Raw genomic sequence first — 17,907 nt, forward strand, 5'->3', positions numbered from 1 at the left:
TCAATCACTGTTAGCTTAAAATATTAAGCACTGCATTTTTGTCATATGAACATATGGCCCGTTATCTGTAAAAAAAAAATTGTACACTAAATCTTTGGTGTTTTTTTTTTTGTTAAAACAGTTTTTTTTTTTTAAGTGTAAATTTGACAAATTTACTGAAAAATCACTCATAAATTGCTGAAATTTTGATTATCAGTCCTTAGTTTTTAACAGTATTTGGCAGTGAAAATATGCATTGTGACAAAAACAATATACATTTGAGACGTTTTTTTGTTTTTGTAAATGATGGTTCAGATATTAAATGTACTTTTGCAGAAACGTATCATTCATTCCAGTGTCATACGAGCACCTAAACAATGATCAGCAACTCAGTATAATCTTTATTACGAGGAAGAGATTATTTTACAAAGTTCAAAGAAACTTTTCTGACAATTCTAATAATTGAATAAAAATAAAATACAATCAGTTTATATGGCGTGCACCCAATCTCTGGAGAAATATTACAAAAATGAACCCTCAAAAAATTAAGATTTAAAGGGGACCTATTATGCAAAATTCACTTTAAACATAAACGTGTGTTGGCAGTGTGTGTACACAACCACCCTATAATTATCAAATCTACCCAGTCTTTCCCCATTAATCATAAGCACCGTCTCAGAACAAGCCATTTGCAGATTCTGTACAGTTACGTCACTATGTACAGGCCCCGCCCACGACTGTTGACGGACACGTTTGTTTGTTTGTGTTTCGTTATAGCGCATAGCGAACGTTGTAACAGTATTTGTGTGTGTGTGTGTGTGTGTGTGTGTGCTCATCCACCTTTGCAAAACTTCCTGGTTCATTCTCAAAGTTGTTACTTCTGATGGACTCTCTCCCTCATCAGTGTCTGATTCCGAACGCCACTATTTTAGCTTACGATATGTCACAACTCCGCCCTATTCTGGATACGGGGCGGGGTGCACCAGCTCATTTGCATTTAAAGACACACACACACAAAAAAAATGTTTTTATTCCCACCCAGAAATTGGCATTTTCAACATGGTATAATAAATTATGTGTAGGGTTTTTTGAGCTTTAACTTCACAGACACATTCTGGGGACACCAAAGATTTAAATGACATCTTGTGAAAAGGGGCTTAATAGGTCCCCTTTAAGAAAATGAAGCCTGTTTTGTTGGACCAGTAGTTGTATTTTTTGTTTTGTTTTTGCATTGCATTTTCATGACAATTTGCCCCCCAAAGTGTCATTACTGTAATGCATGTCGATTTTTGAGTTTTTATTGTTTATTAATTCTCATTATTCTAAATAACGGTGATTCTCATCGATGTACCGCTGTAATGTTTTACTGTTTGACAAGCAATACAACAAATACTACCATTATGTATAAAGATTTTGCAAACTAACAGTTTTTTTAAGGCATTACAATAACAAATTCGATTTTATTTCAAAGAAAACAAAAATTTGCATTGTGGTAATGTCAACTGGTGGAGGGGGTCTTAATTGGTGTGAAAATAATGTTGCAATGTAAAACCTTATTCGTATCTTTAAATGTCTTCATTTTTATTGTGCAAATACTGTAGCATTTCTCAATTCTTTCTTTTAATTCTATTTTTTTTTTATTATTTTTACATTCACCCATAATAATCAGATATGTGTCTAGCTTGGGAGGCAGAAACATTATTAACATTTAATAAACCAACAAGTTTCTGATACAATAATGTCCCTTTGAAGAGATTTATACAGAAGTGCTGAGTGTTTCAAAGGCCTATGGATATGAAAAGCATGAACTGATGGAATATATTCGATCAATGAATGGGACAGACATCCAGAATGCAGAACTTGGCCCTGCAGGTGGGACAGGGGACCCTGCTGCTCAGCCACGTCTCTGGCTGCTGCTGGTCTTGACGGCTGGCGAACCATTTGCCCATACAGGTGAGACACCACATGGGTCTGCAGTAACAGTGCTGGCAGTCACCTTCACCATCCTCCTGACACATACACACAAGCTTCACATTGGCATTCACCTGCATACATCCAATACATGGTTCCAGTTCCTAACATAGGATGCATAACAAAAAAAATTACATTGACAGTCACAGGGTCAGAGTATCACATTTTCATCTCTTTAAAATATAACATCATTAACAGTCAAGAAGTACATTCTTCATCAAATGCAGTACATACTCTTAACAGTAGCTAGTATGTTTAATGATAAAATTGAACTTCTCTAGTCAATTAACTTTCTGTTGTACATTTGAAAATGTATTTTAATTTCCCTTTTTCCTGAATGGCACCTTCATATCCTAAGACATTGTAAACAAAGGCTGTGATTGCTTTACGGTGATGTGCTCACCTGTTCACTTGGGCAATTGTAAACTTCATTCATCTTCACATAAGTCTTGAAGGTCTCCAAAAATAGCTCACTCATTGTCAAATGGATGACCACATTGGCAGCATTTCTGATTGGTGCATGCAGCTTCTCTTGTAGTTCAACATACTCTGTAGATTTCAATCTGGAAGGTAAAGTACAGTTAAAGATGAATATCATTTGAGAAGAATAAAAGAGACACAGAGAGGTTGCACTATAAATAATCATTACATATGACGTAGTCATTTTCTCGAAAACGATATCACGTTTTGGTCTAGAACGAGCTGGCTTGACAAAACAAAGTTGAAGCAAATAAATATTTAAAGAAATAAAACCATGAAGGACAGCCGAGTGGGAGTTCAGTGAAACAGAATTAATTTTTAAATTCATTCACAAAACAAAGACAAAAGTTTAAATAATTGAATCTACAGCAGACCTACCATTGCTCAGTAAAATATTTAATGCTTTCATGTTTAATCATGTGCAGTATATGAATTTTATGCTAATTGCTAATGCTAATTCTTGAGATTAGTAATGGAATATCTACTAGTGAAAATGCAAATGATTGGAATTACTAATTAGGTTTTCACTAGGAAAAACAATAAAGCAATATCACATGAGCAAGAGTGCTGAGTGCAAGAGTGATGATTGCAAGTGTGATATTGCTTTTATACAACAGTTTAACAAACAAGTAAAAAAAATAACGAGAGGAAAAACTAAGGACAGTTACAAAAAACACACTTGCATATGGAACTACTTTCTTACGCCACGGATCAGGGTCTGCCGTTGCTAGTTCAAAAGATGTGTCCAAGCCTCCATTCCGTTTTTCTAAAATGTCACTTTAGAATTAGTAATGACAGCTTGAACTGTTTCTTATAAGTTATTGGAGAAACAAGGAAATGTAGTGTTTGTGTGAGAGAGAGAGCACGATTGAGCGTGTGCGATTACCGGTACCCGTGTATGTAACGACTCCCTTACAGTGATGAAAACAGCTGTTTAACTCCATTTTTCAGCTGTAGTGTTAGTCAGCTTGCTAAAGTTAATAGAGAAAACAGGATGTATTCTAAAATAGCTGTCCAAGCAGGGGTTCTGCCCTGAATATTTTGCGCTAAACGGTTTGCAAGAGTCGTTCACTTTAGAAACCATTCTCTCCTCCGCCATGCTGTATTTAAACTTCTCCTCTCAATGCAGAAACTTCGCTATTAGTCCCAGTGCTGATGGTGTGAGCTACCAGCACTCTTGGAACACCTCTCGACCAATCAGATTCAACGACCAGAACTAACTGTTGTATAATTCTTGATATTAAAATGACATAATTACTCTCTGAAATACCCTATCAATTCTCAACTAGTAAAAAACATAAATCTTCAGATCTATAACTGCATTTTAGAATTTCACAATGATTTGTCGTTCAAAGCACAATATCTATACACAGATATCCATTAGCAATTTCTTATTAGTTGAAATACCAAATTTATTGTAAACAAAATGGCTGAAAAGGTAGGCTAGCAATGCGGCTCTCTACTGCAGTAGCTACAGTGTATCCAGAAAGTATTCACAGCGCTTCACTTTTTCCACATTTTGTTATGTTACAGCCTTAGTTCAAAATGGATTAAATTCATTATTTTCCTCAAAATGCTACAAAAAATTACCCGTAATGACAATGTGAAAGAAGTTTGCTTGAAATCTTTGCAAATTTATTACAAATAAAAAACAAAATAAAATCACATGTACATAAGAATTCACAGCCTTTGCCATGACACTCAAAATTGAGCTCAGCTGCATCCTATTTCCACTGATCATCCTTGAGATCTTTCTACAACTTGACTGGAGTCCACCTGTGGAAAATTCAGTTGATTGGACATTATTTGGAAAGGCACACACCTGTCTATATAAGGTCCCACAGATAACAGTGTATGTCAGAAGATGTGTTTGTGTTTGTGCAGCAGTGAATTCAAACGCTTTTGAGAATTCCTTTGGCAGCAGAGGGAAGTGAAGGGCGACGGGGTCGCGCGTTTGTACGTCTGAAGTTGGCCGGTGAAGATTCGGCACGAGGAAAGAGTTTTGATTTTATTTGGACACCGGAGCAGAGTCCCTCCCGTCGACTGGGCTGGCAAGGCTTGATTCTGGATCTAAGACCTGAGGAATAAAAACATTTTTGCACTGGGTGGAAAACGAAGTGCGACCTTGTTGGTCGGTGAGTCGATTAGGAAGTGGTGTGGGATAGCATCGGCCGACGGCCTGTATAGGTCCGGTAGCGGTGCTGTCTCACAGCTTCTGGTTGATCATTAAACCAATAATCTTGCTAGGGGTGGCAGGGATACAGGTGGATGGTATGGATTACAGTGAAGCAGAGGGGAATGGTAGTGATGAGAGGAGGGAAAGTGAGTGGGAGGAAGTAGGGAGAATGCGCAGGGATAAGAAGGAGGCTAATCGTAAAAGAAAGAAAAAAGGTTGTGTCAGTTCAAATGGGACGGAATGTGAAGAAGATGAAGGGAAGGAACCTAAAATAAGATTGTTTAATGTAGTGGTACGATTTGAGGGAGAAGGAGGAGTTAAAAAATGGATCCACTTTAGTTAACTAAAGTAATAAGAGAAAAGGTAGGAGAAGTGAAGTATGCAAGAATTTTGGGAGATGGAAATCTACTGGTAGGATGTAATAATGAAGTACAGATGGAAAAAGCAAAGAAGATGAGTTGTGTTGGAAAAATAAAAATAGTAAAAGTAGTAAGAGTGGGGGAGAAAATAAATGGCGGAAGTAAGGGAGTGATATATGGAATTCCAATTACTGTAAATATGAAAGAGTTGGTGGAGAACTTGAGAATGAAGAATAGATCAGTTAAAAGTGCAGTAAGAATGACACGGGGAGTGGAGAAAGTAGAAACAGAATCTGTATTGGTTGAGTTTGAAACAAAGGAGGTACCAAAAGAGGTATATTATGGATTTATGAGATACAGCATAAGAGAGTATGTACCTAAGCCAATGAGATGTTATAATTGCCAGGAATTTGGATATATGGCTAATGTATGTAAAGGAAAGAGGAGGTGTGCTAGGTGTAGTGGTGATCATGAATATGGAAAGTGTGGGGAAGAAGTAAGACCAAAGTGTTGTAACTGTGGAGGGAATCATAGTGTGGCATTTTGGGGATGTGAAGTGATGAAAAAAGAAGTTAAAGTACAACAGATAAAATCAAAAGAAAACATTTCTTATGTTGAGGCTGTTAAGAGAACAGAGCAGGAAAAGAAGAATCAGAGTGGAGAAAGTATAAAAAGGGTGAGTAGGGAAGATCACAAAGAAAAGAAGGAAAAATGGGAAGAGAAGAAGAAAATAGTGACATTCATAGCAGGGGTGATAAATGCTACAGCTGAAGTCAGGTCTAAAACTGAAAGAATCCAGATTATTGTTAAAGCAGCAATACATCACTTAGATATGACAGGATTAAAGTGGGAAGAAGTGAGGGATGAACTCAGTGTACAGTCGAGTCAAGAGACAACATGTATAGGTTAATAATTTTTGTAATGCTAATCCTTCAATGGAATGCAAGAAGCCTGATCGCAAATGGGCAGGATTTTAAGCAGTTTATAAGGAGTAGAAGAGAAAAGCCAGATGTTATATGCATTCAGGAATCCTGGTTAAAGCCTAATTTGGACTTTATAATATATGGATACGTATCAGTTAGACAAGATAGGGAAAATGGTGGTGGAGGGGATGTATAACATTTATAAGACAAGGGATTCGCATAGGGTGTTAGGTGTAGGAAAGGAGCAAGAATATGTAGTGGTAGAAACATGGGGTGAAAGGAAAAAATTGTAGTTATAAATTATTACAATCCGTGTAGGAAATTAGATATAAACAATTTTGAGGAAATAGAGGGCAAGACAATAATAATATTGTATGGTGTGGGGATTTCAATGCATAATGCATTGTGGGGTAGTGAGAAGATGGATAGTAATGGACAAGTAATTGAAGAGTTATTGGATGAGAAAAACTTAGTATGTTTAAATGATGGAAGTAAAACCAGGATAGAGGTTAGTACTGGGAAGGAATCTGTACTTGACCTCACACTGGTGTCCAGTAGTATGGCAGCGATATGTAATTGGAGTGTCTATAAGGATGGGACAATAGGAAGTGATCATTATCCAGTATTGTGTAAAATTAATATTTCATTATCTCAAAGTATAGAAGGAAGAGGAGGAAGATGGATATTTGAGAAGGCTAATTGGGAACATTTTCAGAAAGAAAGTGATAGATGTTTGAACCAGATTGAGTATAATGATGATATAGAGATACTGGAAAATAAAATAAAGAAAGGTATAATAACAGCGGCAATGGAGTCTATTCCAAAAAGTAAAGGTAAGGTAAAGAGGAAAATCGTACCATGGTGGGGTGAGGAATGTAAAAAAGCAGTCAGAAATAGGAACAAAGCATTTAAAATAATGAAAAGAACTCCTAACTTTATGCACATGGTTCAATATAAATATGCTCAGGCAATAGTAAGGAAAACAATTAGACAGGCAAAAAGAACATATTGGAGGAAGTATTGTAGCTCAATTGGGAATACAACTCAGATTGGAGAGGTGTGGACAATGATTAAAAAGATGGGTGGTGAAAGGAGAGAATGGAGTTACCCAGTTTTGAGTAGTGGAAATGAAATTGCAGTGACAAATAAGGAAAAGGCTGAAATGTTAGCAAATACATTTGTCAATGTGCACAGCTCTAATAATTTATCAGAAGAAGGGAAGAGAGGCAGAGAGAAGACTAAATCTGAAAATGTAGAGGTACTTATGAAGATGGGGAAAGTGAAGGATGAACAAAATGTACTATTTAACATGGGAGAATTAAAGAGAGCAATGGCCAAAACTGGGAAGACTGCACCAGGAAAAGATGACATTTGTTATAGCATGTTGAAACAGTTAAGTGAGGAGGGGAAGAATAAGTTGTTGATGCTGTACAATAAAGTGTGGGAGGAAGGAAACTACCAAAGAGCTGGAAGGAGGCAATTATTGTGCCGATAAGAAAACCTGGGAAAGAAGCTAGTAAACCCACAAGTTATAGACCTATTGCTCTGACATCTCATGTCAGTAAATTAATGGAAAGAATGATAAATGAGAGGTTAATGTATATTATGGAAAAAAGAGGTATGGTGGTTGAATGTCAAAGTGGGTTTAGAAGAGGTAGGAATACTATGGATGCAGTATTGTGTTTGGAAGATAACATAAGAAAAGCACAAGTAAATAAAGAGACAGTAGTGGCAGTATTTTTCGATGTAGAAAAAGCATATGATATGCTATGGAGAGAGGGACTAATGATTAAATTGTATAATATGGGAATTAGAGGAAATTTTCTTAACTGGATAAAGGATTTCCTGGAAGGAAGAACAATTCAGGTTAAAATAGGGGCAGACTTATCAAGTGAACATGTTATAGAAAACGGAACTCCTCAGGGAGTGTTGTAAGTCCCACATTATTTTCAGTAATGATTAATGACATATATGTGAATATACCAATAGGTATGGGAAGATCACTTTTGTGGATGATGGGGCAATATGGAAAAAAGGAAGAAATACAGAACATGTAGTTAAAAAAATACAAGAAGGGATACAGCAGGTGGAGAAGTGGGGAATAAAGTGGGGTGTTAAATTTTCTATAGAGAAAACTAAAGTGATGTTTTTTACAGGGAAGAAAATCAAGGAAAATATTAATATAAAACTATATGGAAGTAATTTAGAGAGAGTTAAAACATTCCGCTTTTTAGGAGTACACTTTGACACAAGGTTAACTTGGGCAGAACATATTAGAAATGTAGAAGACAAATGTAAAAAAGTAATAAATTTAATGAGATGTTTAACAGGTCTAGAATGGGGAACAGAGTATAAATCACTGAAATATATATATGTAAATCTAATAAGATCAAGGATGGATTATGGAAGTGTGGCATATGGATCAGCAGCCAAATCTGTACTTAGGAGGCTTGATGTAATGCAGGCTAAAGCACTGAGATTATGTCTAGGGGCAGTTAAAACATCACCAGTGTGTGCTCTACAGGTGGAAGCGGGAGAAATGCCATTGAACATCCGACGTAAACAATTGCTTGTAAATTATTGGGTAAATCTAAAAGGGCATGGAGATGATATTGATATTGAAAATGATATTACAAGATAATTGGGAAAGGGAGAGAGCATAAAAGTTCAGTTTTGGGTGGGTCGGAGATGAGGCGGCTAGAGAATTGGGAGTGTATGAAAAGGAATTCTGCCCAACTATAATATGGCCTGATACACCGGTATGGAAGCTAGAAACCATGGAAGTTGATTTTAAATTACTTGAAGTTAAAACAGTAAGTAATAGTACAGATCTGGTAGCGAATTTTATAGAAATATAGATTTTAAATATAAAGAGTATATTCAGATTTATACAGACGGATCAAAGGATCCAGAAACAGGAAAGACTGGAGCTGCAGTTTACATTTTCAACCAAAGAGGTGAGATAAGCAGACGAACCACAAATGATCTGAGTGTGTATGCAGTTGAATTATACGCTATTAAGATGGCACTAGAATGGATTGAGGAAAACAAAATTAAAAAAGCTTTAATTGGAAGTGATTCAGTGTCAGCTTTATACAGTCTCATGACTGGTATATCTAATAGTCATCAGGATTTACTGTATTCAGTATTGATAATATACACAAGAATAAGGGGGAAATGTTATGAGATTCAATTGACTTGGATTCCTGCTCATATCGGCATTGTGGGTAATGAGAGAGTGGACAAGTTAGCCAAACAAGCTGTTAAAAAAGAGCTGTTAAAAAGTTGTCAAAGTCTGAAGGAAAGAGTATAATATGGAAAGAAGCCATTAGAGAATGGCAACATCAGTGGGATATGGAAACTAAAGGGAGACATTTATATGCTATTCAAAGTAAAGTTGGGGCTGTGAAGAATAGGGGAGGGAATAGAAAAGTAGTAGTAGTTATGACCAGATTAAGGATAGGTCACAGTAATTTGAATAGCACACTACACATTATATTGAAGCACCCAACTGGTTTTTGTGGTTGTTGTCAGGTTGCAGAAACTATAGAGCATGTGTTGTTGAGTTGCAGACAATATAAAGAACAGAGGAAAAATATGATGGAAGAGTTAGGAAAAATTGGAGCAACAGGGACAGGAATGAAGGAAATACTGGAAAGTGGGGAGAATGAACAAAGCAGAGGAAATATTTTATTATTTTTATCAAGAACAGGACTGATGAGAAGAATATGATGTAACTGGACATGACAGGAAATAAAGCCGGAAGATGGCGGTAGTGCAACGCTAATGGATGCAAGCTGCCGATAAACTCTAAAGAAGAAGAAGAAGAAGAAGTGCATGTCAGAGCACAAACCAAGCCATGAAGTCCAAGGAATTGACTTTAGACCTCCGAGACAGGATTGTATCGAGGCACAGATCTGGGGAAGGGTACAGAAACATTTCTGCAGCATTGAAGGTCCCAATGAGCACAGTGGCCTCATCATCTATAAATGGAAGAAGTTTGGAACCACCAGGACTCTTCTTAGAGTTGGCTGCCCGGCCAAACTTAGCGATCGGGGGAGAAGGGCCTTAGTCAGGGAGGTGAGCAAGAACCCTATGGTCACTCTGACAGAGCTCCAGCATTTCTCTGTGGAGAGAGGAGAACCTTCCAGAAGAACAACCATCTCTGCAGCACTTCACCAATCAGGCCTGTATGGTAGAGTGGCCAGACGGAAGCCACTCCTAAGTAAAAGGCACATGACAGCCCTCCTGGAGTTTGCCAATAGGCACCTGAAGGATTCACAGACCATGAGAAACAAAATTCTCTAGTCTGATGAAACAAAGATTGAACTCTTTGGCCTGAATGGCAAGCGTCATGTCTGGAGGAAACCAGGCTCATCACAATACCATCCCTACAGTGAAGCATGGTGGTGGTGGCAGCATCATGCTGTGGGGATGTTTTTCAGCGGCAGGAACTGGGGGACTAGTCAGGATCGAGGGAAAGGTGAATGTACAGAGACATCCTTTAAGAAAACCTGCTCCAGAGCACTCTGGACCTCAGACTGGGGCGAAGGTTCATCTTCCAACAGGACAACGACCCAAAGCACACAGCCAAGATAACTAAGGAGTGGCTACGAGACAACTCTGTGACTGTCTTTGAGTGGTCCAGCAGAGCCCAGACTTGAACCCGATTGAACATCTCTGGAGAGATCTGAAAATGGCTGTGAACTGATGCTCCCCATCCAACCTGATGGAGCTTGAGAGGTCCTGCAAAGAAGAATGGGAGAAACTGCCCAAAAATAGGTGTGCCAAGCTTGTAGCATCATACTCAAAAAGATTTGAGGCTGTAATTGGTGCCAAAGGTGCTTCAACAAAGTACTGAGCAAAGGCTGTGAATACTTATGTACATGTGATTTTTTATTTTTAATACATTTACAAAGATTTCAAACAAACTTCGTTCACATTGTCATTATGGGGTATTGTTTGTAGAACTTTGAGGAAAATAATGAATTTAATCAATTTTGGAATAAGGATGTAACACCAAAATGTGGAAAAAGTGAAGCGCTGTGAATACTTTCTGGATGCACTGTATAATCGGCATCTCATTGTTGTTGTTGTTTTTTTTTCATTAATAGTGCACCCCCTAACAGAAAGCATTTTAAATTAGCCATAAATGTTTTTGTTTAGATTTTTTTTTCACAATTTAAAATCTCCACACACAATAAGAAATTACCTTATGTCAAAAGACTTGACTCTTGGGTTGATGCTGGCAACGGTGATGGTGACAATCTGTACCGGTGTGTTTAATTCAGGTGACAGGTTGTGATGCTTGGAGTCTGTGACAGTCAAATGACAGTCTTGATGTAATGCAACATGCAAGTAGTATGTTGTGACCTTCATCACCCAAGTATCAGTGACTATCACTCTTGCACTTGGAGAACCTGAAGCAAATTTGTCAATGCGGCGAAACTCTGTGTTGATGGAAGATGCGACGGCTCTCCAGCTAGACTGAGGTAATGCATGCACACTCAGAGCTTTACATATCGGATGATTCGCCCATCCACGCCTGGACCAATAGAAAGCAAGAGCACAGCTCAAAAGCTGGATGGCAAGTGAAACGCCCAAGTAGATTTGCCATCCTTGACTTGCATGATGGACATAAATGAGATTCTGTTCTGGAGCAGCAAAACACATTCCTATGTAGTAACCTGCAACACAGGTGTAACACAAGTGTTATGTGTTGATCTGAAAACTGTTCACAGGAAATACAATGCCCTCCATAATTATTTGGACAGTTAGACACTTTTCACAATTTTGGCTCTGTACACCACCACAGTGGATTTGAAGCAATCAGTATCAGATTTACATCCAAATTGGGTAAATGGATTAGGATTTACAGCATTTTTTTATTCATAGAACCCCCATTTTCAGGGGTTCAAAAGTAATTGGACAATCGACAGAGGAGCTGTTTGATGGCCAGGTGTGGGCTGTTCCTTGGTTATTTTCATTCAAAATTAAGCAGTTAAAAGGTCTGGAGCAGAATGTTAAAAGGCATTTAGAAGCCAATGCTGTAAACTATCATTATGAGATCCAAAGGGCTGTCAATGCGAGTAAAGCTGGCCATCATTAGGCTGAAAAAACAAAACAATAGCACAACCTTTAGGAGTGGCCAAATCACAAATTTGGTATATTCTTAAAAAGTAGGAACACACTGGTCAGCTTGGCAACACCTTACGGCCTGGACGACCAATGAAGACAACTATGGTGGAGCATCACAAAATTAATTCCTTGGTGAAGAAAAACCTTTTCACAACATCAAGCAAAGTCAAGAACACTCTTCATGAGGTAGGCGTATCATTGGCAAAGTCTACAATAGAGAGAAGACATGAAAGTGAATACAGAGAGTTTACCACAAGGTGCAAACCACTGGTAAACCTCAAGAAAAGGAAGGCCAGATTAGAAAGCATTTAAAAAAAGCCTGCCAAATGTACCAGAACCTGTACCAGAATCATGGAAAGAGAAAAGTGTATGGAGAAGGGAAGCAACAGCTCATGATCATTGTATAATGTGCTGTAATTCCTGAACTGTTCACCCAATTTGGATGTAATCCCTTCAAATTAATGATGACAGTCTGCAAATAATCATTGCTTTGTTTCAAATCCATTGTGGTGGCGTACAGAGCCAAAATTGTGAAAAGTGGCTCACTGTCCAAATACTTATGGAGAGCACTGTATGTTCATAGATGCCAAATGTTCATGTATGGAGTATATATATATATATATATATATATATATGTATATATATATATATATATATATATATATATATATATATATATATATATGTATATAAAGCATTTTAGCATAAGGTTGCAACATAACAAAATGTGAAGAAAAAAAAAATGAAGGGGTCTGAATACACTGCAAGTGCAAATCACTGAACTTCAAAAAAAAAATTCTTCTTCTCCATACAATAAAAAGTGCGTTCAGTAATTTTTTCAGTAAATGTTTAGGCCAGAGTTTTTAAATTGCTAAGGCGCGCCTTCCCTGGGGGGGCAACAGAGAGCCCCAGTGTAGTCGCAGCGCGGGTTCGTACGGTCATGAAAATCCTGGAAATGCCATGGAATTTAGAAATTGTGTTTTCCAGGCCTGGAAAAGTAAAGGAAAAAGTTTGCCCACGATTGCTCAAGTTCATATGGATAGTGTACAAGAAAGTAAATTTCAGATTTACATTATAGTTTGAATATATTAAGTCTTAAGTTTGTAAGTAATAACTTGCTATGTTAATTAAGCTTATGGGGATGTTTGCTTGTGAGTCTGAGCAGTGTTATTATTCACTTCTTGAGGAGCAATCATTAAAAGTCTCAGTATCAAATACATTCTCCTGTTTTTAATGTTAAACATTAGAGAAGACCTGCGCTGGTGGTCACTGATGTCCCTTGATCTTTCTGTCAAGAGTCGCATCAGTGTACCGGAGCAAAAGCAGGGGGTTTCACACTGGCAGTTTAGGCTGAAACAGAGCAGGTTCGCATGACAATTTGATCATGTGAAAACTTTTGCAGACTGCAGTACAGAACACGAAAATGACGTGCGCATGTGTGTTTGCCTATTTAAGCATGACGACATGATCAGTTGCACAAAAACAAACACATGTGTTCCTCATTTATCCTAAAAAAAAAAAATAATTATTGGAGTTATCTTGCATTGGGACCTAACGCGCCTCCACAGCGTCAAAGTCTGCGGTTTAATCTTAAGTTAATGTCTTTTTTCTTTTCTTTTTTCTCAAACATTCTTGTCCCTCTGAGCCATTTACGTTTATGAAGGCTAAAAAATTGAGTTCTCAGAGTTTGACACATTATATTATTTAACATTCATACTGGTGTGTCAATGAGCGTTATTTAAATAAATGTTTATTTTCTAGTAAACCACATAGCTTGTCAGTTTTCATTCATTTTAGTTAAGATATGCTGTGGTAAATTTTGACATGGATTTTTCTTATTTGCCATAGATGGAAATGTATGGTCATAAAAATTTGCCTCAAAGTCATGGAAAATTATTGGTAATAATTGTTAACAGTGTATGAACCCTGATATTGGTTCACGTCTGTACACATCTGTCCTGCTAGCTTGTGTGTTAAAGTGCGTGTTATGCATGCGTGTAGCAAAAAATCTCTTTGTACATTTACATTTATGCATTTGGCAGACGCTTTTATCCAAAGCGACTTACAGTGCACTTATTACAGGGACAATCCCCCTGGAGCAACCTGGAGTTAAGTGCCTTGCTCAAGGGCCCAACAGTGGCATCTTGGTGGTGCTAGGACTTGAACCCCCAACCTTCTGGTCAGTAACCCTGAGCCTCAACCACTGAGCCACCACTGCCACCATTTTGTAGTTTCTCCACCTCTCGAAAGGCTATGAAATTCCTCATCCCCTTCACCTCCACTTATGTGAGTGCAGGTTTTCCACTTTGACCCTGCTTAAAAGCAAAAACCGATCAAGGCTGCAGGTGGAGGACGATGTACGTTTATTCCTTTCTACCGTGCAGCTTCGCATCGATCACCTGTGCGCATCAAAAAGTCAGACTCATTATTCCCACTGATGTAGGGGCAATGAAAACGAAGAGGCAAAATCGGCAATAACATTTTTTTTTGCTTAACTTAGGCCTATATGGAAATAATTTTTACGCATTTGATACTGTTACAAAGCGCTGTCCATCTTGCTGATGTTGATGTTTTCAAAGTTTAATTGGCTTAAGTAGCCTAAAATCTCCAAAATAGCTCTTATTTAATTGAGGTAACGTTAGTAGCCTGTGGTTGTTAATGAACATGTTTCCGGTTTAGTTATTTGACTATCATTGATCAGATAATAGAGCTTGTTCTATGTCTGATTTTGTTAGCTCTTTGGTTATAGGGCTGTTGAGAATACCTCGTATATTTAGTTTTTTTTGACTGTGGAGGATTCTGTTCAGAAGGCTAATTTGAACAGTTTCCCAACTGCTTGAATGTGGTAAAAATGTGTTGCAAAGTATGCGTTCATAATATGTTTTTAAAAAAAAGACAAACGTGTTTGAAATGTTTTGAAAAAATATAATCTATTTAAAAATGAAACTGAATTTAAAATGGAATGTTGATAGTTTAACTCCTAAAGACATGAATTGTAGTACTGCAATATCTGTATGAAATCATGAGCACTCGCATTAAAATGAAGACTCCAATAGTCGCATTGGGACCTAACGCGCCTCCACAGTTACTGATATGACATCAGTAACCTTATAAAAGCTGTTTTATTCTACATGGAGAGGGTCCACACATGGGGGCTGCCATTTTAAAATCACATGACCAGCTGAATACTACTCACTTAATCGCAGTAACCCTCCTGTTATTTGACACTTTTACACATTAATTAAATTAATCATGACTGACTGTGAATACTAAATTTCTACAATGACATCTGAAACTGAAAACTATTGATTTTAAATGATGCAGCATCCAAACTGCTAGATGTCAGTGTAAGTCCAAGATGACACAAAGACTAAAGTTACGGAGTGCACCATAAAGTATTTAGTATAACATTCTCTCAATAGCATGTTTTCTATTGTGGTGTATTTATAACTGATAGTGGAGATGTTGTTTTTTTGTCCATTTGACATAATTGTCCACCCTACATAATGATACTGTGACCTTTCATTTAAGTTCTATGTCGTCAAATGACATCACACACACTGAAAGTGACATTTGCCATTCAAAAACAATGTTTTTGAAGTTTGTAACTGAAGATATAGGGGAAATTTATGTCATTTTAAAATGTCAATACGTTATAAAATAAAATTATCCCTATACATTTACAAGTTTGTTAGCTGAATATCTTAGTGTATTGGCTAACTTTACCAATTGATTTTCCAACCTATTATTACCTTGATCGCACACACCTTACCCAAAGTACAGCTGAATTTGTTGTGCCATTTATCTTGACCTGTAAAAATGATCACATCCCTTTAATGGGGTGTAACCCCGGTGTCCTAGCCAAATTCCCCCCCATTGGCCCCTATATATCATGGCCTTCTAATAATCTCCATCCCTGATTGGCTACATCACTCTACCATCTCCTCTCCGCCAATAGCTAGTGTGTGGTGGGCGTTCTGGCGCACTATGGCTGCCGTCGCATCATCCAAGTGGATGCTGCACACTGGTGGTGGTTGAGGAGATTCCCCCTGTACTATGTAAAGCGCTTTGAGTGCCTAGAAAAGTGCTATATAAATGTAAGGAATTATTATTATTATTATTAATGATGAAATTTAAAGATACCTCAAAGTATTTTATTATTTTTTTACATTTCAAGCACCAAATTGTAGGAATGACCCCACTGCAAGTAGGTCATCCCAGATCTTTGAGAATATTCTGTATTCATGGAATACTCAGGTGACCTACTACATTTGCCCAAATTCTCAGAATTCAACTTGAGTACACATTGCAATGTAACGTCTCCCTCTTGACTTTTTATAACAGAATTACAACTAAGCGCGAACCACAAAATGAAACATGCTCATAATGCGGCCATGTCAACAACATACATTCTACTGTTTGAAACGTTTATTGTTGCACACTGCTTTGAAATAAAAACAATAGCAGCCAGTTTCAGTTCAAACTACACAGTAGGCAGGAAGTACGCTAGTATTCCATTATGGCCTGTTGAATATACTGCATGCATACAAACACAGCGGTAGGTCATCACTTGTACTTAAAATGCAATTCGTTTTTTTTGTTTGTTTTTTTTTTTACCAACATGAAAAAAAAAAGAAAGAAGAAGAATTAGTAATGTGACATTACCCAGCGGTAAGAAGCAGTGTGCGAGTAGAGTCAGTGTGGTTCTCCTGATGTGGTGCTGAATGAAGCAGATGTCTTCACTACCCAGCAACTCTGAGAACAGATGCTGAACCGTAAAACCAGCCGAACGAAACTCATTTGGCGTAAAAACAAAACACAGTGTGAATACTACATAAGCCAGAGTGAAAGCAGTGTCCGGCCTGTCCATGTTTACATAACTAACACATGCGTGAAGCCAGATTCAATTCATTCATCCAATACAATGAGCCGCCCATAACAACAGCTATCCTCGATAATATTTACACTTGTTAGTCACATGCATAAATTCATTTATAATTAACATTTTCTCGTATTTAGCTTATGAAGTCATCGAACACAAATAAAAGCTAAAAACATGTATCAAATTGTGACACTTCCGTAAGTGAAAGCAATGGACGTGACAAGAATAAACTACATTTTCAAAATAAAAGTCACAAAGGAGCAATACGTTTTCTGCTCAACAGCGAACCCTGTGGGTCCATGAAGGTAATACAGGGAGTCTGTGGATAGGTATACTGTCCAGTAGATAAACATACATTTCTTAATATTTCATAGACATTATCTTGCAAGTGACTGGAAGTTTGAGTTTTTTTGCATACACTTATATCAACATGGTTTCAGAACAAGTCATTTCATATTATGTATACCTATCCATACATATATATATATATATATATATATATATATATATATATATATATATATATATACACACTGGTAGCCAAAAGTTTGGAATAATGTACAGATTTTGCTCTTATGGGAAGATATTGGTACTTTTATTCACCAAAGTGGCATTCAACTGATCACAATGTATAGTCAGGACATTAATAATGTGAAAAAATAATATTACAATTTGAAAAAAAAAAATTCAGAACTTCTTAAACTACTTCAAAGATTTCTCATCAAAAATCCTCCATGTGCAGCAATGACAGCGTTGCAGATCCTTGACATTCTCGCTGTCAGTTTGTCCAGATACTCAGGTGACATTTCACCACACACTTCCTGTAACACTTGCCATAGGTGTGACTGTCTTGTCGGGCACTTCTTACACACCTTAAAGTCTAGCTGATCCCACAAAAGCTCATTGGGGTTAAGATCCATAACACTCTTTTCCAATTATCTGTTGTCCAATGTCTGTGTTTCTTTGAACCTTTTCTTTTTCTTTTTCTGTTTCAAAAGT

General features: G+C 37.3%; 1 protein-coding gene across 1 annotated transcript; it reads right to left on the reverse strand.

The window, feature by feature from the left end:
* Positions 1-241: 241 nt before the first annotated feature.
* On the reverse strand, positions 242-17,103 carry LOC127659498 (E3 ubiquitin-protein ligase TM129). The gene is made up of 4 exons (XM_052149354.1): positions 16,692-17,103; positions 11,101-11,575; positions 2,354-2,513; positions 242-2,054 (listed from the first exon to the last, which is right to left on the reverse strand). The coding sequence occupies exons 1-4, from the start codon at positions 16,894-16,896 to the stop codon at positions 1,806-1,808; spliced, it is 1,089 nt and encodes a 362-aa protein (XP_052005314.1). The 5' UTR covers positions 16,897-17,103; the 3' UTR covers positions 242-1,805.
* Between the last annotated feature and the right edge of the window lie 804 nt (positions 17,104-17,907).

The sequence above is a fragment of the Xyrauchen texanus genome, chromosome 19, assembly GCF_025860055.1.
Source record: "Xyrauchen texanus isolate HMW12.3.18 chromosome 19, RBS_HiC_50CHRs, whole genome shotgun sequence".
NCBI lineage: Eukaryota > Metazoa > Chordata > Actinopteri > Cypriniformes > Catostomidae > Xyrauchen > Xyrauchen texanus.